This window comes from Geotrypetes seraphini, chromosome 2 (genome assembly GCF_902459505.1).
Source record: "Geotrypetes seraphini chromosome 2, aGeoSer1.1, whole genome shotgun sequence".
Taxonomy (NCBI): domain Eukaryota; kingdom Metazoa; phylum Chordata; class Amphibia; order Gymnophiona; family Dermophiidae; genus Geotrypetes; species Geotrypetes seraphini.
In genome coordinates, this window is record NC_047085.1 from 177,054,192 (window position 1) to 177,079,881 (window position 25,690).

Here is a 25,690-nt window from a genome sequence, read left to right on the forward strand (position 1 = left end):
TAGTCCCAACTCCACTAAATAGTTTGGTGTCGTCTGTGAATTTTACTACTTCGCACTTCGTCCCTATTTCTAGATCATTTATAAATACATTGAACAGCAACGGTCCGAGTACCGACCCCTGCGGAACACCACTCGTAACCCTCCTCCAGTCCGAGTAGTGGCCCTTCACTTCTACCCTTTGCTTTCTACCCGCCAACCAATTTTTGATCCATCTGTATACTTCTACTTCTACCCCATGGTTCTTCAGTTTCCGTAGTAGGCGTTCATGGGGTACCTTGTCGAAGGCTTTTTGGAAATCTAAGTATACGATGTCTATGGGGTCTCCTTTGTCCATCCGTTTGTTTATTCCTTCGAAGTGCAGTAGTTCGTTAGGCACGATTTTCCCTTGCAAAGAGTATATTTGAATTCAAGATATCTTAGGATAAATACATTTGATCTCTAAGGGAGAGGAGGGGATAGTGGATGACATTGTTGAGCAGACTAGATAAGCCATATGGTCTTTATCTGCCTTCATTTTTCTCTGTTACTATAGTAAATGGGCCTCTAAAAACATTTATTTATATGCAGTGCAGGCATAACTTTTTAAAATCGCCCTGTCTGGTTGTACTTATTACTTTAATTATCTTATGTTTTATTTATATTGCAGTCTCATTCATCTTGCTCTACAGTGCCTTGATCAGTAGTAAAGGTGATTAAGAAGCCTGCCAAATTCAATTTGGCTTTCCCTTTGCAGTAGCTTACAAAATGCCAACAGAGTGCTTGACTGCTATCCTAGGATATGAATCTAGAGAGATCAATTAACATCTAACATTTGCCCAGTGTTTAGAAATCAATTGACAAGAAGCAACAGTGGCAGTAGAGGGCTGCACCTCCTGCTTCAAGTGTAAATGACTTTCCAATAAGTACTAAAAGAATCCCTTGACAACCTTGGGGAAGTTCCACTTTCTTGGGGACAAAAACAAAATCACTACTCAGTTTATGAACAGGTGGAAAAGCTGATATCACAAACAGTTCTCACAGCTCAAGAAAGTGGCAGTTTCCTATAAGGCACATGTCTTTTTTTTTTTAAGTTTGTTTACAGTGATAAAGAGAAAGTAACTATACAGGTATTTCTTTCCTTAAACAAATTGGAACCTGCCAATTTATAGTGGCTCAGAAGAAAAGAAAAAAAAATCTTATATATTAAAATGACAGTATAATCCTGACAAACACATAAACAGCTCGAAACATGTTACCATATAACACAATTTCATTATCTAGGAACATAAATCAATAGCCAAAAGCCTGACCTACACAAAATGTCATTTTTAAAAAATCTAGTAGATCTGATTTCAACTGGTAAGGAATTCTATAAATGGTCATTGCAGTTATTCAGAAACCATGAAATAGACAAAAGTTATCTACCTAATGGGGATGATTGAAAGGTGTCAGAAATGATCGCAGACATAATGGAGACAATTTTAAAAAGCAGGCATTTAGCACACTGTATGTAAGCACTCATGGTCTGCATTCATTACAGCAGCTTTTCAAAGAGAACCATACAATATGTGTTTGAAGAAGTTTCAAATTTAGTAAAAATTTGTATACCACCTATAAGTCTTCTAAGCGGTTTGTACATAATAAAATAGGGTAACATTCATTAAAACATACAGAACCTACTGGAATGATAGGATTAAGGTAAAAAATTGCATTATAAAATAGGAAAGAGAGCCATATAAGGGAAATACAAAAGGAAGGGAGATCCCATCTGATAACCAAAGCAGAAATGAAGATGTTTCAATAGGTAAGTGTATTAGAGGTTGAATGCATCTACAAAAAGAACTTGATGTTATTAGAGGGTGTCTAAGCAAGAAGTCCAAAGGCACCTGTATTATGCTTAGTTGTAGGTAAAAGCAGCACAGATGCTTATAAAATGTGTGTGTGCGTGTATGTATGTGTGTGCTTGTGTAAATGTTAGGTGCCATTGACTCAAGTGTGAGTCCTAGTGACTTGATGAGTTAAAGATCTAAAAAGAAGTAGATCAAGTGCAGTCCGATGAAGTCATCCAGCATCATCCCCAAAGTAGTTGTCAACGTGTCAATTTGTCCAACCACCTAATTGCACCCAGAGTAATACTTTTAAAACCAAGAAGAGGAAATATTTTTTTCACTCAGAGAATAGTTAAGCTCTGGAATGTGTTGCCAGAGGATGTGGTAAGAGCGGTTGATGTAGTTGGTTTTAAAAAAGGTTTGGACAAATTCCTGGAGGAAAAGTACATAAACTGCTGTTGAAACTGCTTCTTGCCCTGAATTGGTGGCATGGAATGCTGCTACTATTTGGGTTTTTGCCAAGTACTTGTAACTTGGACTGGCCTCCATGAAGACGGGATACTGGGTTAGATGAACCATTGGCTATTCTTTTTTTTTTATTTTTTATTTAATATTTATTGAATTTTTCAATATATTCAAGCATACAACTTGTCTAAACAACTTGGCGCTTCCTGGCCTTGCAACACACAAACTGACGTTAACATTACTAATGTCATCAGATGTACAATGCTATACTCTTTAAGTACGGTAGTTGTACGAGAGATACACTGCTATACTCTCTAATTCGCTGTATGAAAAACTTCTCTTGATTGTATTTACAGTTTCTTTATTGTAAACCGCTATACTCTCTAATTCGCTGTATGTAAAACTTCTCTTGATTGTATTTACAGTTTCTTTATTGTAAACCGCTATACTCTCTAATTCGCTGTATGAAAAACTTCTCTTGATTGTATTTACAGTTTCTTTATTGTAAACCGCTATACTCTCTAATTCGCTGTATGTAAAACTTCTCTTGATTGTATTTGCAGTTTAGTTTATTGTAAACCGCCTACAAGTCACAAGATTACAGGCGGGATATAAGAATAAAGTTATTATTATTATTACAACTTGTACAGAAAGGAAATTTAGCAAGAAATTAATACAAATGAAAACATATATCAAAGAATATCAAATATAAGCATAAATTTCTACTCAAGTCCTCAATCGGATCCAAGAAGGGAAATAGGCGAATCAAAGTAATTATATTAAACCAGACAATAACTAGTCGGATGAGATTAAAGCACCCTTACTTAAACTAAGCACTTTCTTTCTCCAGAGATGCAGTTGAGAGAAAAGTTGTCAGTTGAGATGGCTCAAAGAAAACATATTTATGAGAATGATAATTAACAACACATTTACATGGGTGTCACAAGTAAAAGGTCGCCCCCAGAGATAAAACACCAGGTTTCCTTAACAAAAATTCTCGTCTCCTTCTCTGCGTATCCTTGGCCAAATCTGGGAACATCTGAATTTTACAACCTAAAAACTCTTTTTGTTTATTTTTAAAGAAAAGTCTCAGCAACCATTTTTTATCTGGTGCGAGAGCTACTGTCAAAAGTAAAGTAGCCGGGGTCACTAATTCTCTATCAGACATCTCCAAAATATTAGATATGTTCATTGTATCAGGTCCCAATTTCTGTTGTTGTTGTTGGTCTTGAGGCTTATTTGGAAGATAATAAACCTGCGTGAATGGTGGTAATGACTCTTCAGGAAGCTCCAATACTTCCGTCATGTAACGTTTCAACATTTCCCTTGGGGCTATCATAGAAACCCTAGGGAAATTTATCAATCTGAGGTTATTATTACGAGAAAAGTTTTCCATTGCCTCCATCTTCCTTCTTAAGTTAGTACTGTCTTTGATTAATACTTCAGTAATTTCTTGGGAAACTTTTAATTCTTGATGAATATTTTGTGTTGAAGTTTTTGAGTCCTCAAGTCCAATCTTTAGATTTTTAATCTCAATTTCATGATTATTTAATTCCTTTTCTAATTGTTGTAATTGCGGGTTAATGGATCTTGCCAAATTGGCTACCAGATCCCACAGAGAGTCTAATGTAACCTCTCGGGGCTTCACAATTTGAAATGGTTGTAGTTTTAATTTAGTTAGCTGTCTCCTACTGCAGTCTGTTGAATTCTCTCATCCCCCACCGCTTCCTCCTCAGTCTCCTCGCTCAGACTCCTCTGCACCGGCAGGGAGTCCTGCAACACAGTCCCCCCGTTGTTCTCCTTAGCTTCCGGGAGGAGGTGGACTCCAACCTCAGGAAGTACCTCCTCTCGCGGGGAACTGGTCGACTGAGGGCGTGGGGGAGGTGCTCTTACTTCGGGGCTTAGCAATGTCTCCGGCCCTATGGAGAACGTCATTGACGCGCCTCCACCATGCGTCTCCTGCGGGGAACTCCCCGAAGCTGTCGACGTGCCCTGCATTCTCCTCATCAACTCCTCAATGTTTCTGAAGACGGCCGTTCTGGAGCGCTGCAAGGCTCCAGCAGCACTACGTCCCCTCCTCTTCGGCATCGCAACAGGTAAAAAGTTGAAAGTAAGCAAAAATATTTTAAGGAGTTCCAGGGAGAGTGAAGCTCAAAGACTCCTCGTGCAGCCATCTTGGATCGCAGGCAGATCACCATTGGCTATTCTTATGTTCTTATCCATGCTGTAAATATACCCTTACACATACAGATGCACTTATATTTTTATTGTACAGTACATCACCTAAAAACCGTAAAAGGCGATTAATCAAATTGTTAATAAACTTGAAACTTGTACCTGGGGAAATGGACATCCTTCTGTGGGCACAATTTAAACACATGTATGTGGCCATACAATTTTGTTTAAGGACCCTTTCCACATGTAAAACAGGTTTTACACAGGGAAAAACTTATGAGCAGTATATGTATCTCATCCCTGCATTTTAACAGGGTGGCATAACACCCACAGCTTTGGTTTCTTCCCTGACCTAAACATCCCTTTTTCTCCACCCAGATTAAAAAAATGTGCATGCTGTACCAGTGCTTGCATACTTTTAGCTGGGTAGAGAAGAACAAGTTTAGGTCACTTTACTAGGGTAAATTATTATGTAGACAGGAAAATGGCCTTGAATATTGCTCACATCACAATTACTTCATAGAGATACACACAATGAAATGATTGACTGTTCTAGGAAGCCTATTTCTTTTGTTTATCATCAGTAGAGGAAATCCACTTATCTTGCCTTCTATTGCAGGTTTGTTAGTTGCAAGATTTTCTGACATTCCATTGGAAGCTGGGAATGTTTTTTTTATTTCCAAATCAAGCCCATGCTTGTGATAAGCAGGAAAATCAATGGCCCAATATTCAAAAGCAATTGTCTGCACTGTCCATGAATTTTCAGGGGCACTATCCAGACAGTGCCCTTTAAAATTCTTGCAAATGACCTTGGTACTATACATCTATTCGTAATGTCATGGCACAGTGAGGGTGGAGAGTGGGCATTTTCCTGGCTGGGGGCTGCCTACCATTAGAAGTGCCCACCACTAGATGTGCCCTGTACCCTTTCTCAGCCTAATACTAGACTACCATTTGGTTCAAAATTTTTTTTCTTGGTTTTTCCTCCTCTAGAGTTGGCTGGCTGGCCTGGAGCTGGCTTGGGGCTGGCTAGTTTGGGGCTGGTGGGCCTGGGGCTAGCTTGGGGCAGGCTGGCTGGCTGGCTTGGGGCATGCTGGCTGGGGGCAGGCTGGCTTGGGGCTGCCTACCATTAGAAGTGCCCACCACTAGATGTGCCCTGTACCCTTTCCAGGCCTAACACAAGACCACCAGAGTAGGGACAGGGTAAAGGGCACACCATTTGGTTCAGAATTTTTTTTTCTTGTTTTTTCCTCCTCTAGAAGTGGGTGCGTCTTATGGTCAAGTGCATCTTATGGAGCAAAAAATATGGTATTCAATTTTCTATACTGTTCTCCCAGGGGAGCTCAGAATTTACATGAATTTATTCAGGTACTCAAGCATTTTTCCCTGTCTGTCCTAGTGGGCTCACAATCTGTCTAATGTACCTGGGGCAATAGGAAGATTAAGTGACTTGCCCAGGGTCACAAGGAGCAGTGTGGGTTTGAACCCAGAATCCCAGGGTGCTGAAGCTTTACCTTTAACCACTGTACCACACCCTGTGTATCCACTTGTACCTGCCTGCTATGTTTTCGTAGGTCTTACTTTCTATTGGTGCCAAGTTCCTTTGGGACAGATTCTGTAATTGGGTGCCTAAAAAGGTAGGCACCTTAAGTTAGGTACCTATTTCATGATAATCAAACTTAGGCACCCATTACAGAATCACGCCTAATAGGTGACTAAAATGCAGATCAGGATTTTAAAGCCTACATTATAGCCACCTAAGTCCTTCTCTGCCCCTAAACAAACCTACTTTGGAGTTAGACGCCATAAGATAGGCGCCTATCTTATATAGGATCCTGCTTAAGAAGATAGACACCTATCACACAATTTATTTTTTTCAATTATAAGCTACATTTTAAGTGCCTATCGCAGCCCTAGGGAGACACCTAGTACTGCTTAAGCTCACCTAAGACCACTTCCGGGCAAAACCACACTCACACCCAGCCTTAGGTGAGCTTAAGCATCCCTAGGCACCACCCTGCACCCGTGACAGCTGTCTACAGTGTAGGTGGCTTGCCTCAGGATGTTATTTTTAAAGAAAATGTGCATCCCGATTGGCTGGTTAGACAGCGATAGGACGCCTACCGCCACCTACAATCGGGATGCCGTTTATAGAATTTGGCTCTGTGTGTCTCCCTAGCTTGTCCCACCCCACAGACAACCCTGAGTTTCACTGTAGGAAAGTAGTATATAGAAATAAAAAAACAAACAAGCAATATGATGATACATTTTTTATTAGACTAACTCAATGCATTTTATGATGAGCTTTTGAAGATCAGAAAAAAGCAAATGTTGACAGATATCAGTATATATAAATAAGGGGAAGCATACATGTCCCAATAAACTAGAAGACATGTAGTCTACAAGATCAAATGGAGACAGTTCACCATGACATTCAATAACTACCTAATAGACCGACACAGCCGTATTTTGCCCACACAAGGGCTGCGTCAGGGGCATATAAGGACACATAGTGTGTTCCGGTAGCCTCACGTACTTGACATGTCTTCATTCTGTTCATGTCCAGAGAGAGAGGTACTCTTCTTGGTAAACAGCAGCAGTCACTGTGAGCAATGGCGGCAGGCAGGTCACTGAAATATTCAGAACAGTTAGAGAAGCTTTCTCCAGGTTTTAGAGCCACCAAGCACTGCTAGGGAGATATGAGCCAGAGAGCGACATAGAAAATCAACAGTAGCCCATCTGGGTTTGGTCACCCCCTTTGGAAACACAGTTCTCTTGTCCTTACTCCTTCACAATTGACTCTAGAAGACTAGCAACTTCACTTTTCACATCAAGAAAACCAGCTATACTTACTGCTGTTGCAATACAAACTATTTTGAAAACATGGAAAAATGCATCCCTACTATCTTTTCAATTTTGGTGGAACTTAGTTTGTTTAATTGGAAAATATGAGGCAACCGTAATGGAAAAGAGAGGCAAGAAAGCTAAATTCAGATTATTGTGGGTGCCTATGAAACAGTTTGCAGATAATAGTTGAACCATATTGAGAGAATGGGATGTATGTATATAGGTATGGATGGATATTGGTTTTTCACTCTCTGCAAATGGGATGGGTGGGTAGAAAAAGTTTATTTCAAGGATTTTGTTTTCTAATATCCTAAGCTTTGTGTTAATAATCTTGTGAGCAAATTGTTCAACTTGTTTCTCCTGCCTTAATGCATATTATTAAACAAAAATTTCAATAAAATTTTGGAACTAAAAATAAGATAGTCAAATCACACCCAAGAGAAAAAGACATAAGAAAACCACCACTTAGAAACCTACAAGTCTCTCACCATTTTGTCATTGTGAAACACAGCCATGTCAGGCTATTAGGCATTTATTGAACATTGTGGTGAAATACATATTTTTTTAATGTATTTTCTTTTCATGATCCACTCTTTGCACCATTCCAGAAGGAAAAGCAAGCCATTGTTTCAAATGTGCTCTATCAATTGTATTTATACTGGGTTTTACTAAATGGTGCTAGAGGTTTTTAGTGCAGGTCAGTGAGGTAAATGTTCTGATGCTCGTAGGAATTCTATAAGTGTTGGAACATTTGCCTCGCCGGCCCATGCTATCAACCTCTTGCACTGTTTAATAAAAGGAGCCCTTAATTTGTATTTCTTCCCTTTCACCCAGTTGCTGACTGTTTATATAAAAACCCTTAACCTCACAAAAAAACATAATACTGTAATTGTTCCTTTCATCTTGCAAATGAACATTTTCAGAGCACACTGTAAGGCAAGAGACCAATAGGGCAGCAACAGGAACATAGGGTCCTTCGGGAATCATCTTTCATATTATCATTGCTATGTTGTAAATATATGAGAGAGAGAGAGTAGAAATTCTAATGAGAAAATAGTGAAGGCAAATCACAGAGCAAGAACATACCAGAATATGAAAATTAAACACAACCGCTTTGAACCGAAAGGTAATGGCGGAATAGAAATCTGTAATGTAATGTAATGTAATTACCTTTTGAATTGATTAGTTAACTGGGGAGAACCTCCAATTTTATTGGGAACCTGCTGGGCTCTCTAGCATGGACAGACACTTGAACTTTCAACTTATTATGCTCTTCTGAATTTGATTTAGTTTGAAATCTCAAACCATTGGAGACCTTTTTTATTCCCTCTGGTGACACCTTGATGTCACAGACCCTGTAATTTTGTGCAATACTTCATTCTGTTTAAAGGAAGAGACTGGCACCATAAAATTATCAATTTATTGAGGTATTTCTTTATTTAAACCCTGCCTTTCCCAAAGCGTGTCACAGTAAAGTACATACACAAACCAAATCAAACATCAATATAACATAGTAATAAAAATGTAAAGCCTCCTAAAATTACAAAGAGGCTACCAGCACCTCGCATCAAAAAACTATAAATCAGGTCCCATATTTCATCTTACAGAAAAGATGTTTCTTCAACATTTTCATAAAACTACTCAAATTAGATTGTTGAGGTATTTGCTTCCAAGGGCAAGGGTTCATTTTGTCAAACAGAAATTGAACTCTTGTCCTCAGAAGTTAATGCCTCAATAGATTGGTTAGTCTGGAAGGTACCACCAGCCTTTTTGTCCTTTTTTTTCTGCTGGAGATGTTTTTTATCACCTTTTTGCATACTTCTTTGAGTCTGTACAGACTATAACTATATGCCACCTAGAGCCTTTCACTGGTATACTCCGTTAGCTCAGCCTTTCCAGTGTTTTCTTTATTCACAATCACTGTGCCCATACTTCTGATGTAGTCAAAATCGGTAGCTGAAGATTTTTCTTTCGTTGCAACTGTACAGAGGCCGCTGAAAAGTTCTCAGCCCAACCGAGAATGATGTGGAGCCATAAAACTTACAAGTTACTCCACACAATTCATTTAATTTCAGAACATTGAAACGAAAAGTGTCAAGAAAAGCATGGAGTAACTTGTAAGTTTCATAGCTCCATACCATATCATTCTCTTTTTGGTTGGGCTGATAACTTTTCAGCGGCCCCTGATAATGCTTCTAGAAATTAATGTGTATCTTTTTTTTAAAATTTACTTCTTTATTTAATATGGAAAAAACATTACACACATTTCAGCAGGCAATAAAAACAGTCCAAACAACCCCCCCTCCCAATACCCTCTGCGACAGACAAACAATCTGCAAAGCATCTCAAAAGGAAACCCTTCCCACCCACCCATCCACCCCCCCCCCCGTAACAGCCAAATAGAACCCAGTCAGTAAAGATCCATCCCCATGTCCGCACCCCAGCAAATACCCCAGGCAGTCAAGAAGATTATAGACAGCCTTATTTGCTTGCACTTGTTACTTCTACTAGCTTTCTATCTTAATTTCCCTTTTTCCTCCTTTAGAGGCACACAAACATACACACATACAAGTATTCACTCCAGAACTTTAAGGCTTTCATCTCAAAACCAATATAGAAATGTTGCATGCTATACTGTATTTATTATTTCACAGCATGCATAGGCATTGCTTTCTGATTATAGACACATGGCCCTTTTCTGAGATTTTCTGTATAAGAGAAGCTAAATGTCAACATTTTCATAGATTAACTGTATTGGAGAATGGAATTTTACTTTGCCTTTAGGAAAAAGAAGACATAAAAAGGAGAATTGATGTTTGCTGACTTTGAAAGTGTTTGGAAAATATGCACTAGTTTTCATTAAAAAAAATCTTTTCAGTATCAAACCTTTTATTTATTTGTGTTTCAAGTTTCCTCTGCAGCTATAATATGCACCTCAAGCAGAGTCGAGGCAATATTGAGAGCATCTATTGCTGTGACAAGAGCTCTCAACGCAGAAAAGACAACACTTAATCATCAGACGTCGATTAGCTGAAGAAAACATCCAAACTCTGTTTTGTTTTATTTGGTTTTCTTGAAACTCTTCCAGAACCCCCCTCCCCCCCCCCACACACTTTAGCTGCAGGAATGGGGCGCGTGATTAGAGCTGCTAGGGGAAGTTGATGGCCAGAGAGTGTCAAACGGGAAAAAAGGATGACTATATGTGGGCAATTCCAGCCAAATTCGTACGGTCCTGATAGAAGTGCTGGTGACATTTCCCTGCCGAAGGGGACCGCAGTCATTTTTTTTATTTTTTTAACCCTCATTTCTGATTTCATTAGAGCATTAGCGGTGTACCAAGGATGCTTTTCAGCCCTGGCCAGCTAAAACTCCATTTCAAGGTGGCACGTCCTTTTTTTTTTTTTTCTGGAAGGTGCTACCTATTTTTTTTTTTTAGTCAATGTTTATTTATTGAATTTTTACAAAATTACAAAGTATGGAATAAAACAATCCATAATAGTGGAAAACAAAAGATATGCCGTCTTTTCGTTTCTCTTGCCGGAGGGGAGAAACGAATGCCGTGCAAAATTGGGAAGGGGTAAAACGCGGACCTGACGGACTAGAAGGGTGAAGCACGAGCTGCTCGAGGGGGTCTCGGGAAGAGAAAGGGTTTTTTTTTTTTTTAGCCTCGGGCTGCTTTTGTTCCGGTGTCGCCGGAGCGCCCGTGGGGCAAAAGCATCCTGGCAGCGACACCGAGTCAGGAGCCGGGGGGCAGAGGGGGGGAGCGAAGACTGAGAGAGAGAGAGAGAGAGAGAGCGCCAAAGAGAGGCGCCCAGTCCGTCCGTCCGCTTTCGGCTTCAGAGTCACATTGGAGAAAAGCGAGCACGGACTCCCCCTCCCCCCCGCTTTCCTTCCTGTATATAAGCAGTTCGCCTGCGCTCTAGTCAATCTCCCGCTCTTTAGCTCGAGCTGGCTCCTCCTCGCACCTCGCGCGAGGCTTTTCCCAGTTTGCAGCCTAGCCGCTTTCCCCCCCCCCTCCTTGTCGTCCTCTTTTGGGGACTCGGGAATCCCAAGCGGAGGACGTCGCCTCCCCCCCCCACACACACAAGCTCTGGTGGGGGAGCAAAAGCCCGGGGGAAAAAAAAAAAGTTGGGGCAGCTTTAACACTTCTCGAAGCGCCTTCGTTTCTTCGTCTTGCTTTTCGTGCGTCAGTCCTAACTTTCTTAAGTCAAGTGGCCAATTCGCTTCTTTCTTCTTCACGGTCTGTAGAGGCATCTTTTTTTTTTTTGTGGGGAGGGGAGGGGTTGCTTGCTTGCTTTCGCCTTCACTAGAGCCGCAGACCTTTGCCCGCCCCAGCGGTTCCGGCCCGCCCGGCGGAGAGAGAGCGAGAGAGAGAGAAGATGGATCCGGCCGCCTCCCCCCTCAACCGAAGCCAGAGCCCCGAGAACCTCACCGCCCCGTGGCCGCCGGCGGAGGACGAGCCTTTCCTGGGCATCGGCCTCGACAACTTCCTCATCCTCGTCGTCTTCGGCCTCATCTTCGCCCTGGGCGTGCTGGGCAACTCGCTCGTCATCACGGTGCTGGCGCGCAGCAAGCCGGGCAAGGCGCGCAGCACCACCAACATCTTCATCCTGAACCTCAGCGTGGCCGACCTGGCCTACCTGCTCTTCTGCATCCCCTTCCAGTCCACCGTCTACGTGCTGCCCACCTGGGTGCTGGGCGCCTTCCTCTGCAAGTCCGTGCACTACTTCTACACCCTGAGCATGCTGGTCAGCATCTTCACCCTGTCGGCCATGTCGGTGGACCGCTACGTGGCCATCGTGCACTCGCGGAGGTCGTCCTCCATCCGCGTGTCCAGGAACGCCCTGGCCGGGGTCGGCCTCATCTGGGCCCTGTCCGTCGCCATGGCGTCGCCGGTGGCTTACAACCAGCGCCTGATCCACCGGGTGGGCAACCTGACCTTCTGCTGGGAGCAGTGGGCCAGCCTGAGGCACAAGAAAATCTACGTGGTGTGCACCTTCGTCTTTGGCTACCTGCTGCCCCTGCTTCTCATCTCCTTTTGCTATGCTAAGGTAGAGTGAATGTCAGTGCTTTCATTTTTTTTTTAAAATGCATTATTGTTATTAGTGTTGCCAACATTAGTAGTAGTAATGGACTGCTGAGCACCATTGAAAGGCACTGGATGCAACCGTGGTGGAAGTCCTAAGTTCAATGTAGAAAAGTGCAGGCAGCCTGACAAATTTTCTAATTGCAGTTGCTTCTGGTTATGTTTCCCTGATTACTGTCATCACTGACCGAATCTGTGCCCTGTTAATCTTCTAACTCTGGGACCTATTGCTGCTGTTACTGTTTATTGGTGGATTAACTTGCTCTCTGTGGCTTGATTCTCAGTAGCTTTGCCATAGCAGGGGCATCTTTGAACGATAATACAAGTTGCACTCCCTGAGCACGCTTTGGTGTTCGGTAAGATTCCAGATGATAACATTCCCAGAATGTGCAGCAGATTTTTGCATTCCTGATAAATGCTAGCCTGTAATGTGGTGACTTCTTTCATTAGTGGCTGACAGTGAGTGAAATCTTTGACTTGGCTTTGTGAAGTTTACCAGTGGGATTGAGACATCAGATGAAGAACTCTGAGAGGTCAGACTTGCAAAAGGGTAAATTAATATAGAGAGGCCTCCTCCAAATTTAAGTTACCAGACAACATTTGCAGACATTTTAAAGTTTGAAGTTTGTGGTAAAAGCTCTCTTATTGTCCACAGTAGAATAATTATATTGCTTTTATATCGTGGAACAAAATGTTTTTGGTAAATTTCTCTGGTGACTGACAACCAAAGATGTCAGTTTATCTTTTGGGTATGTGTGTGAGGTTTTTAATTCTGCAGCTTTTTGCTTCCATGTGGAGTGGCTTGGCCACCTTTTTCTGCCTCTCTAAAAGCACACACAGCGCTTGCATGGGAGCACACTGGTGTATCATAGAAATAATCCCCACAAAACATAGCAGTAAGTTTCCTTCTCTGATAATTACTGTCCCTAGATGTTTTATGTATCCAAACCCAACCCCCTCTTCTATTAAACTGCGCTAGCAGTTTGTAGCACAGAGAGCCGCGCTGAATGGCCCGCGCTGCTCCCGATGCTCATAGAGTTCCTATTAGAGAGTTGCGCGGGGACAGAAATCCCACACATCTCCGCCCGTCCCGGCCAGGATCCTCTACGTCCCCACCCATCCCCGCAAGGAATTACCTCCATCCCCGCCTGTCCCCATAAAAAGCAGCAATTACTTCTGACAGGATCATTAATTCCAGTTTCTTTTGTGCTTGTGCTGCTGTTTTCCTTGTGGAATCTCTGTAGTGGAACCCTTTTTTTGTTTTCTGTTCAGGTAATTAACTTATAAACCCCCTCTTTTACTAAGGCTGACATGTCCATTATATTATATGGACGAACCCTGCTTCCAAAGCCTTCCATCCCCGTGGGAGTCCCGTTGGCTAGAGGGGGGGTCCCTGTGGGAGTCCCGTGGGCCAGAGGGGGTCTCTGTTGGAGTCCCGTGGGTTAGGGGGGGTCTCCGTTGGAGTCCCCTGGGTTAGGGGGGGATTCCTGCGGGACCCGCGGGAATCCCGCAATCCCCGTTCCTGTGCAGACCTCTAGTTCCTATGAGCGTCGGGAGCAGCGCAGGCCATTCAGCGCGGCTCTCTGCACTAAAAACTGTTAGCGCAATTTAATAGTAGAGGGCGCTAGTGTCTAAGCACGTGCTGAAGATTTTTCTTTCTGCTGTGTGACCTGTGAAAATGGCAGTTTGGAATTCTGATAATTTGACAATAATTGGCCAGACCTATGGATGAGGAGGAAGGGAACTGCTGTACCACGTCCCAGCTAGTCTAATTTTACTCTGTGGCATGCATGGATTTCAAGATCTGATGTTGTTCAAAGGGGAAATCATAGCTACAAATTCATATATCCAGAGGGTAAACAGAATTGGATTAGATTGATCTTCCATGAGTTGGCCACCCTACATCTTTCTAAAGTCAAAAAAGAAGGCAGGAGAATCTTGCGCCACTGGTTACAAAAACTACACATGGGGAAGTAGATGTTAGCTTTTGCATGGGGTTTGTTCCCATCTGGTCTTGAGTCACTGAGCATTTTTCTATACAGTGTTTCAAATATTTATTGCATATTGCTAAATTCACAATCTTAAGCACTGAGGTTTGTTCTTTTGTTTGCTAAGCACCCTACATCTTGGACAGCTCCTTTATTGTGGGACTGTATTTTACTGGCTTTGCTCTGATTTCTCTTTGCATTGCCACATGGAGCCGAGAGCAATTATGAAGGGCCACCGAAAAGTTCTCAGCCCAATCAACAAAGTTGGGGCCGTCTCTATCGAAGGCTATACACGTAGTCCAGCGATTTTTCACTTTTTTCATTCCATCAGAAAAATATGGAACAAAGTGGAAAATTGCTGGATTAAGTGTGTAGCCCGCAATGGAGACTGCCCCAACTTTGTTGGTTGGGCTGAGAACTTTTCAATGGCCCCTCTTAAGTTAGTTCATTAACCTCCTTAATCTGTGCAAGTCATATTTACAGTGCCTCAAATCTTGATTTTTATTTTGTTTAACCAGTGTCATTCTGATGGGTAATGAAATCATACTTCCATTTCCTAAACTCATTTCAAAAACATTTTGAATTAAATGAAGTGTGACTACTTATTATTAGCTATACTCATGAACAAAATGATTTATTTTCTTGCATTTTTATTTCAAGAGAAAACTATAATTTATCAGTTCTGCTGCACGACTCATATTCTGCGAGTGCTCATATTACTCCTCTCTTCAAATCACTTCATTGGCTCCCCATTCATTTCCAAATACAGTTCAAACTCCTCTTACTGACTTACTAGCTTCTCGATATCTCTTCTCATTTATCTCCCCCATGTTCTCCCCCCATAAACTCAGTTCATCTGGTAAGTCCCTCTTATCTGTACCCTTCTCCTCTACTGCCAACTCCAGACTCCGTCCCTTCTTTCTTACCGCACTGTCACTCACCGTCAATTACCTTAACTCATCATATCGGTGTCAGATCAAAAACGCGCCGGGACAAAGGCGCGCCCAGACAATTGAGCGCAGCGCAGAGGCGCGCGCCACTCAAAATTACTGTTTTTAGGGCTCCGACGGGGGGGAATGGGGGGGAACCCCCCCACTTTACTTAATAGACATCACGTCGCGTTGTGGGGGGTGTGGGTTTTTTTTTACTGAAAACTTAACTTTTTCCCTGTTTTTAGGGAAAAAGTTAAGTTTACAGTAAAATGTGGAGGGTTACAACCCCCCCAAATCCCCCATAACGCCGGCGTGATGTCTATTAAGTAAAGTGGGGAGGGGGGTTTCCCCAACAAAAACCCCCGTCGGAGCCCTAAAAACAGTAATTTTGAGCGGCGCGCGCCTCCACGCTGCGCTCAATTGTCTGGGCGCGTCTTTGTCTTTCGCACCGTTGTCTATGAACCCATCATATCATTCCCTCTGCTAGAAACACCCCAACCCTGAGATGTCCTATCTGTGAAAATTAAATAGTAAGCTCTTTTGAGCAGGGACCATCTATTGAATGTTAAATGTACAGCATTGTGTATACCTTTCAGCACTATAAAAATGATAAATAGTAGTAGTAGCATCAATAGATAACTCTCTAAAGTAACACTGAAAGTATTTTCTGAGCCTTGCTTATGATATCTCCTTCAGGAGACTAAGACCTTCTGTATAGTAAGAGAGCAAAGCTAGAAACATGTATTTCATCATTGCTTATTACTTTTGAAACAATCTCAAACTATTTTTGTAAAAATGCTTTCTTAAAGTAACCCTTTTCTCTAAGGAGTCCTTATACTGAAACTAAAGCCTAGCTCATGCCAAGTGACCCATAGGTATACAAAAGGACATGCAGTATTTAGTGTGTGCTAATATCCATTAGCACAGTGGTTCGCCACCCTGTCCTGAAGGACCACCAGGATAGCCCTAATGAATATGCATAGGGCAGATTTGCATGTCTGTCACCTCCATTATATACAAATCTCTCATGCATATTCATTAGTACTATCCCGAACACCCGACTGACTGGTGGTTCTCCAGGACAGGGTTGAAAACCACTGCATTAGCGCAAAAGAACTCCTAAATGCATTACTTATTTTTTTTGTCTTTATAAGGAAAAATAACAAAGTGTAGCCCCCATGAAATACCCGGAAAGGGTCATTTTTAAAATGTAAAAGCAAATTATTTTCCTTAAGAAATTCCTGAATGATGTCAAGTTGTTGAGTCAGTCCTAGGACAGACTGATTTCCATCAGCCTACATATAGCAGAGCAGGCTGGTGGATCCACTTCAAGGAGCAGCGTAGTGGCTAGAGCAGCAAGCCAAGAACTAGCAAAGCCACTGTGTTCAAATCCTGCAGCTGTTGTTTAACTTGTGATTTTGAACAAGTCACTCCTTCCCCCCTTTTTGCAAAACTGTGCAAGAGGTTTTTAGCGCCGGCCAGCACGCTGAGAGCTCTGGGCTGCTCCGACGCTTATAGGAGCTCTGTGACTGTCAGAGCACCACAGAGCATTCAGTGCACCGACCAGTACTGAAAACCTCTTGTATAGTTTTGTAAAAAGGGGGTGGGGTTAACTTTTAGGTACACAATCTTAGATTACAAGCTCTGCTATGACAGGGGAATAGCTACTGTACCAAATGCATCATGTCTCAACATACTACTGAAAAATCCCCCCCAAGCCAATCAATTTCCTTTCAGTCTTTGACCCTCTATCACCATTCATGTCTATTACAGTACATTTTTACACCTCTCTAATTTAACCTATCCTTTATTTTCTTGGTCTTCAGTTTTATTGAGTCCTCTTCCAAAATAGGTCCCCTGTATAAGAATTACACTACTGGCCAATGAACTAGTGTGATCCATTTGCTATCAACTTCCTTCCCGTGTGCATCACAGACCGTGTAGCTTCGTGTGTGCAAGAGTGAGAGTTATGGTGTTCCCTTCCTTGCTTTTAAATTTAATTTTTTTTTTTGGGGGGGGTACAGTCCAACTGCATTTACAAATGAATTGCCTCTGCCTCATGGGGAACAGACATACCAGGTATCTTAGAAAATTACTGATTCCGGGTGCCAAGAAGGTATTGTTTTACCCACTTTTTTTCAATGTGGAGTTCTATTGGCTATGGTAGCCAATAGATTTTTTTGTGAAATGGGGCATTAGCTTTTGGACTAATACCATGTCAGAATTATTTATTAATTGAACTCCACTGAATCTACCTAGAAAGGGCTCACGTTGGTGGACAATGTAAACGATAAAATTTTTCTCAAAATAAAAAAAAAAATGCGTATAAAACATCAGTAACAATTTAAAACAATATCAGTTCAACCCAATTATATTAAATCCCCCTTTTAAGAACATAAGAATAGCCATACTGGGCTAGACAAATGGTTCATCAAGCCCAGTAGCCCGTTCTCACGGTGGCCAATCCAGGTCACTAATACCTGGCCAAAACCCAAGGTGTAGCAACATTCCATGCTATTGATCCAGGGCAAGCAGTGGCTTCCCCCATGTCTTTCTTAATAACAGACTATGGACTTTTTCTCCAGGAACATGTCCAAACTTTTCTTAAAACCAGCTGTGTTAGGCTTTTTTTAACCACTCGCCATGGTGGTATTAGCTCTGACGCTCATAGGAATTCTATGGGCGTCGGAGCTAATACCGCTGCAGTTGGTGATAAAAAAGCCTAATGCGGCTTCGTAAAAGGGAGAGTAAATTTTAATAAGCAGCAGTAAGAAGCCAAGCTTTCATTAATTTCCTAAAAGAAGATAGTCTTGTTCTAACTGCAATTGTTTCCAGACAAGAGGTGCACATATTGAGATGGTTTCATGTATAAATGTGGCAATCTTGCATCAGAGGACCAAGGTTTTCAGGATATCCACAATTAATATGCATGAGATAGATTTGCATGCACTGTTTCCTTGGTGGCATGCAAATATCTCCCATACATATTCATTGTGGATATCCTGAAAGCTGAACTGACTAAGTGTGCCTGAGGGTGGTTTGGGGAGCACAAATATAGCATTTGATATTCAACATCACTACTTTAGGCAGGTGTGACTTCTTCCTGGATAAGTGCCACCCACTGGGTCTAGCCAGGTAGGAGATGCTGCTTACTACTGGCGGAGATTTGAAAAGGCATTTGGGAGTCACGCGGCGGAGGAGTATGGGGGTGGGCGTGGCAGGAAAGAGAGCAGGGAGTGCATGGCGTGGCGATGCCAGACACCACCACCCCGAGTGCCTCCTTCCCTCACTATGCCCATGGCAAACCTATTTTCTCTTGTTAATTTATTAGCTGCCACCTTAAGTGACTTCCTAGTCTTGCTACTGGTTGGGCCAGTCCTAATTATTCCCATTTCCACATTATTTTTAATATCTTAAAAAGCATTTGACCCCCATACAGATCCCTGAGATTCTCTACTATTCACTTTTTCCATTGAGAAAATTGACTGTTTAGTACTTTTCTGTTTTTTTAACCAGTACCCCAAATCTAGAGAGGATTTAGCATCCTATCCCAATATTTTTAAATTTTCTCATTTGCTGATAAATTCTGTGGGAGCAGTGATTTTACCAAACTGCATGTAGGAAAAAAAAGCAGCTTCTATGTATAGATAATATAACATACGTACCAATGTAATTTTATATAGGTTGAGCTCAGATGGGGTGGACTATTGAAATCTAAGGTAATGTTTTTCTATTTATATTGAATTAAGTGAAGAAATAATTTCTTTCTGAAACTGTAAATATTGGACAATGTTGAATATCCTCAAGCTTATACTTATTTGACAGTTGGTTACCTGGTTCACTAAAAGTTGTGTTTATCCCAGGACAAGCAGGCAGCATATTCTCACACATGGGTGACGTCACCGACGGAGCCTCGGTAAGGACACTTTAAAAGTGCATCGCCACTTTAAGTCTTTAGAAAGTCTTTAAGTCTTTAGAAAGTTTAGAAAGTCTTTAGAAAGATAGCCCGCACCGCGCATGCACGCGTGCCTTCCCGCCCGACGTAGGCGCGCGGTCCCTCAGTTTCTTAGTTTCTGTGAAGCTAAGAAGCTTCTGTTTACCAACAAGTAGAGGATGAAAAGACAGAATTCTTTCTCATGCCCTTTGCTATAACTAACCTTCAGTGGTAGCCTCCACGGGTGAGTACTATACTCATCAGTCAGCTGAAGGAGAAGGTGCCAGAGAATAACCTCTTCTCAGTCAGAAGATGAGCCACAGAGAAAAGATTTGTGGTGGGAACTATGTCAATTGTATCTTGTGAGCGAATGTTGTGCTGAGAACTCTTCTGATGGTATTTTTGTGCTTCTATGATTAATACATAGAGCAGATACAATCCGGACCAAGCTGGAGATTGTTTTTCTGACATGAAAGTCCAGTATTCAGCACATTTCTTGTATTACATCTTATGAATGAATAGTCTTATTTGGAAGGCTTGATATTTGCCATAGATGAGGTTAGAAACTCTAGGGGGGCTCATTAATCGAAAGAGAAATATGTCCAAAAACCGGCCTAAGTCGGCACTTGGACGAACATTTCTCAAAAACATCCAAGCGCCGAAAATAGAAACGGGTTTTGGACATATTTCTAAATGACCTAGGCCTTCATAGTGCCGCTCAACGTCCAAAGCTAAATGGGGCGTTTCGGGAGGCGTGTTGAGGGCGGGAGTTGGGTGGGACGTGGGCCGGCTTAGACTTAGTCGTACAGCATTTATAACCGAAAGTTTTACAACAGAGTCTAGACGGAACTTGGACGTTGTGACTTAGACCATGTAAAACATGGTCTAAGTCACAAAAACCCACCTAAACTCACCAGATAAGCACTGCAAACACATAACACAGACCCCCACACACTACCCCAGTGATCACCAACCCCCCCACCCACATAAAATTTTATTCACAATTTTAAATTTCAGCCTCCAGACCATCATCACCTGGCCGCCTAGCATAGGAAAGCCTAGTTGTCCAGCCCAGAGGCAGCTTAAGTTGTCTTGGGGGTGGGTTAGGGACCCATAGAGAGGAGGACCATTCCCATAAGCCCCTGTAATCACTGCATTAATACTTAAACATGTGCACTGCCCTATACATCTCCAAAACCCTTTTTTACTGGCATATAAGTGGCTCCTGCAGCCATAAGGGCTATTGGGGTGGTAGATAAGTGGGTCTAGGAGATTCTGGAGGTGGTTTGGGAGGCTCACTGTCATCTATATGGGAGCTGTAGTGAGGAGAAGCCATGGCACCCTTTTTGTAAAGTTCACAGCAGTGCCTTGTAAGGTACCTCACTATTTAGGTGGCATGTCTGGGTGTGCAGTCCATCACTTTGCAGACCCCTCCCACGTCCAACATGGCTGGTTCTAGGCGCTTTGGACTTGCCAGCGCCTCAAGAGGTGGAGCTGGCGATAACTCATGCAATCTCTTTCCTTCAAGCCTTGGGATTTGAGATCAATATTCTCAAATTGTCCCAGCTACTGACTCAATGTCTCCAGTTCATTGGAGCAATTCTTGACCTTTCTCTCATGAGGGTGTTTCTTCCTCCAGGTCAACTAACCACTCTGCTTCATCTCTAAAAAATCTCTGCGAAGTGCATGATGGTTCTCCTAGGACACATGGCCTGCACAGTTCATATGACACCACTTGCCAGACTGCATCTTCGCACTCCTCAGTGGACCCTCGCTTCCCTGTAGTCTCAGGTGACAGATCGGCTATCACAGCATATCTCTATAACCTCATCTCTTCTACAGTTGCTCCACTGGTGGATGACCGCTTCCAGTCTATCTAGTGGTCTCCTTTTCCATCTATCTCCTCATCAACAGGTACTCACAGTGGATGCTTCCCCTTACGCCTGGGGGGCGTACATGAATGGTCTTCAAATGCAGGGCCTTTGGACTACCAAAGAGCGCAAATTTGACATCAATTTTCTAGAACTCAGAGCAATGTACTATGCATTGAAAGCTTTCCAACATCTTCTGAGCGATCAAGTCCTCCTCCTTTGCACGGACAATCAACTAGCAATGTACTACATAAACAAGTAAGGAGACACGTGCTCTCTTTTACTTTGTCAGGAGGCTCAAAATATCTGGCTTTGGGTGACAACCCGCAACCTTTTCCTGAGGGCAGTCTACATACAAGGCGAGCAGAATTCCTTGGCAGACAACCTCAGCAGAATTCTTCAGCCTCACGAATGGACACAGCTCGACAACTCTTCAGTCCATCTTTGCAAAATGGGGCACTCCTCAAGTGGACTTGTTTGAGGCTCCCCATAATCACAAGTTGCCCCAATTCTGCTCCAGACTTTACTCACCTCACCGTCTCGAAGCAGATGTGTTTCTACTGGACTGGACGCAACTGTTTCTCTATGCGTTTCCTCCCACTCTTCTCATCTTGAAAACTCTTTTCAAACTCAAGCAGGAGTCAGCCACCATGATCCTCATAGCTCCTCGGTGGCCCAGACAGCATTAGTTTTTCCTTCTAGTTCAACTCAGCACCAGGGAGCCCATACCTCTTCCAATCTTTTCTTCTCTGCTTACACAGAATCAAGGAGCTCTTCTTCATCCCAACCTGCAATCTGTCATATTGCTATCTCTCTGGCTGAACTCAGCTGAATTACATCTCTCTCAGCCTGTCCGCAGTATTATTGACGCCTCCAGAAAACCAGCCAATCAACAATGTTATCAACAAAAGTAGACTTGGTTTTCTTCCTGGTGTCTTCTGCATCATCATGATCCTGCTTCCTTGTCAGTTAATCTTGTGTTAGATTATTTGCTTCACATTTCGGACTCTGGACTGAAATCAACATCTATTAGAGTCCATCTCAGTGCTATTACTGCTTTCCATCTTCAAGTTGAGGGTAAACCTCTCATGGCTCATCCGTTGGTCTCCAGATTCAAGAAGGGACTTTTCAATGAAAAACTACCTCTGAAACCTCCTTCAGTGGTCTGGGACCTTAATGTGGCTCTTTCCAGCTTATTGAAGCCACCATTTGAGCCAATGGCTACAGCTCATCTCAAGTTTCTTACCTGGAAAGTTGTTTTTCTTATCTCTCTCACTTCAGCTTGGAGAGTCAGTGAGTTACAAGCATTGATGGCAGATCCCCCTTTCACATGACAAAGTGGTTCTGCACACCCATTCAAAGTTTCTACCGAAAGGTAGTGATGGTTGGCGATTCCCTCCTGAAGGTACAGAAGCTTCCATCTGCAGAGCAGACATGATGTCCTGGGAGATATTCTGTCTGCTTGGTTCCAAAATCCAAGGTGTTATAGAGAGATTGTCAAGACTCATCAAGCCTGATGGGTTATTCTATGTCAAGTGATCAAGGGCTCCCTGCATGACCATCACGGATTTTGATAAAACTTTATGCACAAAGTCCCACATGTATCAAACGAACTTTGGTAAAGTTTTAGTTTCGCCTGTGGAATATTCGTGGAGATATAGCCATTTGTTTGACCCCATACTGCAATGACATACAGTACGACAGTGACATTCTGACAACTTTGAGACACAATATCTCACGAGCTATGTTTCCAAAAAAACTGAAACTTAGCTACCCTGCACAACTTTTGGAGCTCTATTCAGGGCTACCAATAATAATTTTTGTCGAGCACTGAGTGAATGGCTGAATTACAGTAAACTTGGCCGAAAAAATTAGTGCTCCAAAAAAAGTCAAAGTTTGACATTATTTAGCTCCCACAATAATTGAGTAATAAATGCGAAATTTGGCACATAATGTCTCAGTACAACGTTGTTTTCAAAAGTACAATTTCAACCTCCAAGCTCTTTCCATTAGTTTACAAATTAAGTGTAAAGTAGCTAATTTGTGTAAAAAGGCCAAAAATAGGGTATTTTCAGCCTGCTTTTACAGAAAAATACCTTTCAGAAACTCTTTCAAATCAGTCTCATTAGAAAGAGCATATTTCAAACCCCCTAGAAAAGTGCTTATGTTCTTATGTTATCTATGTACCGGCGTAGTAGCAGTCAGGTAAATGAGGTAGGGATGTGTGCAATTTACAATATTCTGTGAAATATGCATGGAAGTGACTGATATATATATGTCCTCTCATGCTTCTTCCATATGTATGCCCCCTTAAATTTACATTCTGTGGTACTTAGGCACACCATGTGGAGTGACGATGTTCCTAAATGGACTTTATTTGAAAGTGTCAAAGTTCCAAAGGTACACTGAAATCATCCACATAAAATAAATTCATCCACATAAAAATAAATTCATCCACATAAAAGTCTTAAAGGACCTAGTCCGCTAGGGATACAGGACCCAACACGGTTCATGTTTCGACAAAAAGTCTTCTTCAGGGGTCCCTGGGGGTCCTATAAAGGTAAGTACGTGGGAAACAATTGTGTGGTGAGCCGGAAGTGAGACACTGCTTGCATTTGTGGATGAATTTGTTTTTATGTGATTTTATGTGGATGATTTCAGTGTACCTTTGGAACTTTTGACACTTTCAAATAAAGTCCATTTAGAAACATTGTCACTCCACAGAGTGTTATTTTCTAAAATATGCGGCTCATTCCTAACAGGGCCTCTCGGACATCACCCACCAAAATATACATCTTAAACTCTTGCTCAGCAATTTGTATTTCTATTTTCTTGCTTTCTTAAAGTCTCTGCTCACTGTATCTCCTCTGAATATCTGCTTATTGTATTTCATTGAATGTCCAGCTCTCATGATTATTGTACTGTATTTCCTCTGAATATCTGCTTATTGTATTTCGCTGAATGTCCAGCTATCTTGATTGTAAACCGCCTAGAAGTTGCAAGATAGTGGAGGTATAGAAGAATAAAGTTATTATTATACAGTGGTGCCTCACACAACGAACTTAATTCGTTCCAGGAGCAAGTTTGTTATGCGAAAAGTTCGTTGTGTGAAACGCGTTTTCCCATAAGAATACATGTAAAACAAAATAATTCGTTCTGCAGCCCTGTTTTCCCATAAGAATACATGTAAAACAAAATAATTCGTTCTGCAGCCCTACATTTCCCTCCCTCCACCTCACCTTATATGCAGAGTTTGCCAGCTTTCTTTTTCACCCAGCCGCACGCTTTCAAAAAGCTGTGCACGCGCAGCTGCTGGAGTTGATCAATGTTCTCCTCTCCTGCAACTTCCGGTTTCCGGTTGCGTCAGAGGAGAAGATTGAACAACAGAGCATGTGCGCATGTGCTGCTCTTTGAAAGTGTGTGGCTGGCCGAAAAAGAAAGCCGGAAAACTCGGCATCTAAGGTAAGGTGGAGGGAGATGATGGAACACTGCATTCAGACAGGAGGGTGCTGCTGTTCCCGGCTCACATTAGGAAGCGGCGAGAGTAGTTCCGCCCCCCCCCGGGCCCCTCGGGCGACTTCGTTGTGTGAAACGAAGTTCGTTATAGGGAGCAAGACAAAAAGTTCGTTATGCGCAGCGTTCGCTGTGCGAGGCGTCCGTTATGCGAGGCACCACTGTATTTTTGGTTTTCTCTGGATTTTCTTCTTTGTTGATATTTCGGGGTCAATTCCTTTTGCTTTTTACTTAGGTACACCATTACAGAACAGGGCTTTGGCACCCTGCTGGCACTTTAGTGGACAAGTGCAGTGGCGTAGTAAAGGAGATGCGGGGGAGGGGGGCAGTCAACACCAGGTGTGTTCTTCCTAAGGGTGTGACACCCCTCCTCCTCTTTGCCCCCCCCCCCCGTTCTTCTCCTTGCCATGTGCGCATGCCATTTGCCTCCCTCTTAACCCTTTTTTACTTCCTCGGTGCGAGGTTTCTGCCTGCATCGGCATTGGCACTCTCTCTGACGTCATTTCTTGGGACCCATGCCTAGGAAGTGACGTCAAAGGGTGAGCCAACACTGATGTGGGCGTGCTTCTCGCACTGGAAAAGTTAAAAAGGTACGGAGAAAGGGAAGGGGGTGTGCGCATGCAGGGGAAGAGGACAGGGAAGGGGTGCCAATGCCCCGGGAGCTTCTCACCTTTACTATACCACTGGGTAAGTGTACACTTGCACACAAGCCAGACCATATTCAGCATTATTTACCAGCTAGAAATGTCAGTGACGACTTAAGTAGCACTTAGCTAGTTAAAAGCAAATATTCAGCTTGAGATAACTGGTTATCTTCACTAATATTCGTAGTTAGCAGCTAAATGTTTACTGGCTATATCGCATGATAACCCACAATTTTCCACGCTGACTGGTCAAGTTCAGTGGCCAAATAGGCTTGCTGTTTACGTGGCCCAAATCTTTGGATGCTATTAACTTAACCAGGCAGCACTGAATATTGACTTAGCTGGTTAAGTTTATGCTGGCCAAGAAAAAGATATTAGTTCTGACGCTTATAGGAATTCTATGAGTATTGGAGCTAATACCACCGCA

At 42.5% G+C, this 25,690-nt stretch overlaps 1 protein-coding gene across 3 annotated transcripts in view; it reads left to right on the top strand.

Moving 5' to 3' along the window:
- Positions 1–11,242: 11,242 nt before the first annotated feature.
- GALR1 (galanin receptor 1) overlaps positions 11,243–25,690 on the top strand; it is a 50,124-nt gene continuing 35,676 nt past the window's right edge. For all 3 annotated transcript variants that reach the window (XR_004537961.1, XR_004537963.1, XM_033929507.1), the window contains exon 1: positions 11,243–12,346. Coding sequence is in view for 1 of the 3 variants with exons in the window: in XM_033929507.1 (XP_033785398.1) it covers positions 11,675–12,346 (672 nt within the window). In the remaining 2 variants the exon portion in view is untranslated. The remainder of the gene's footprint in view (positions 12,347–25,690) is intronic.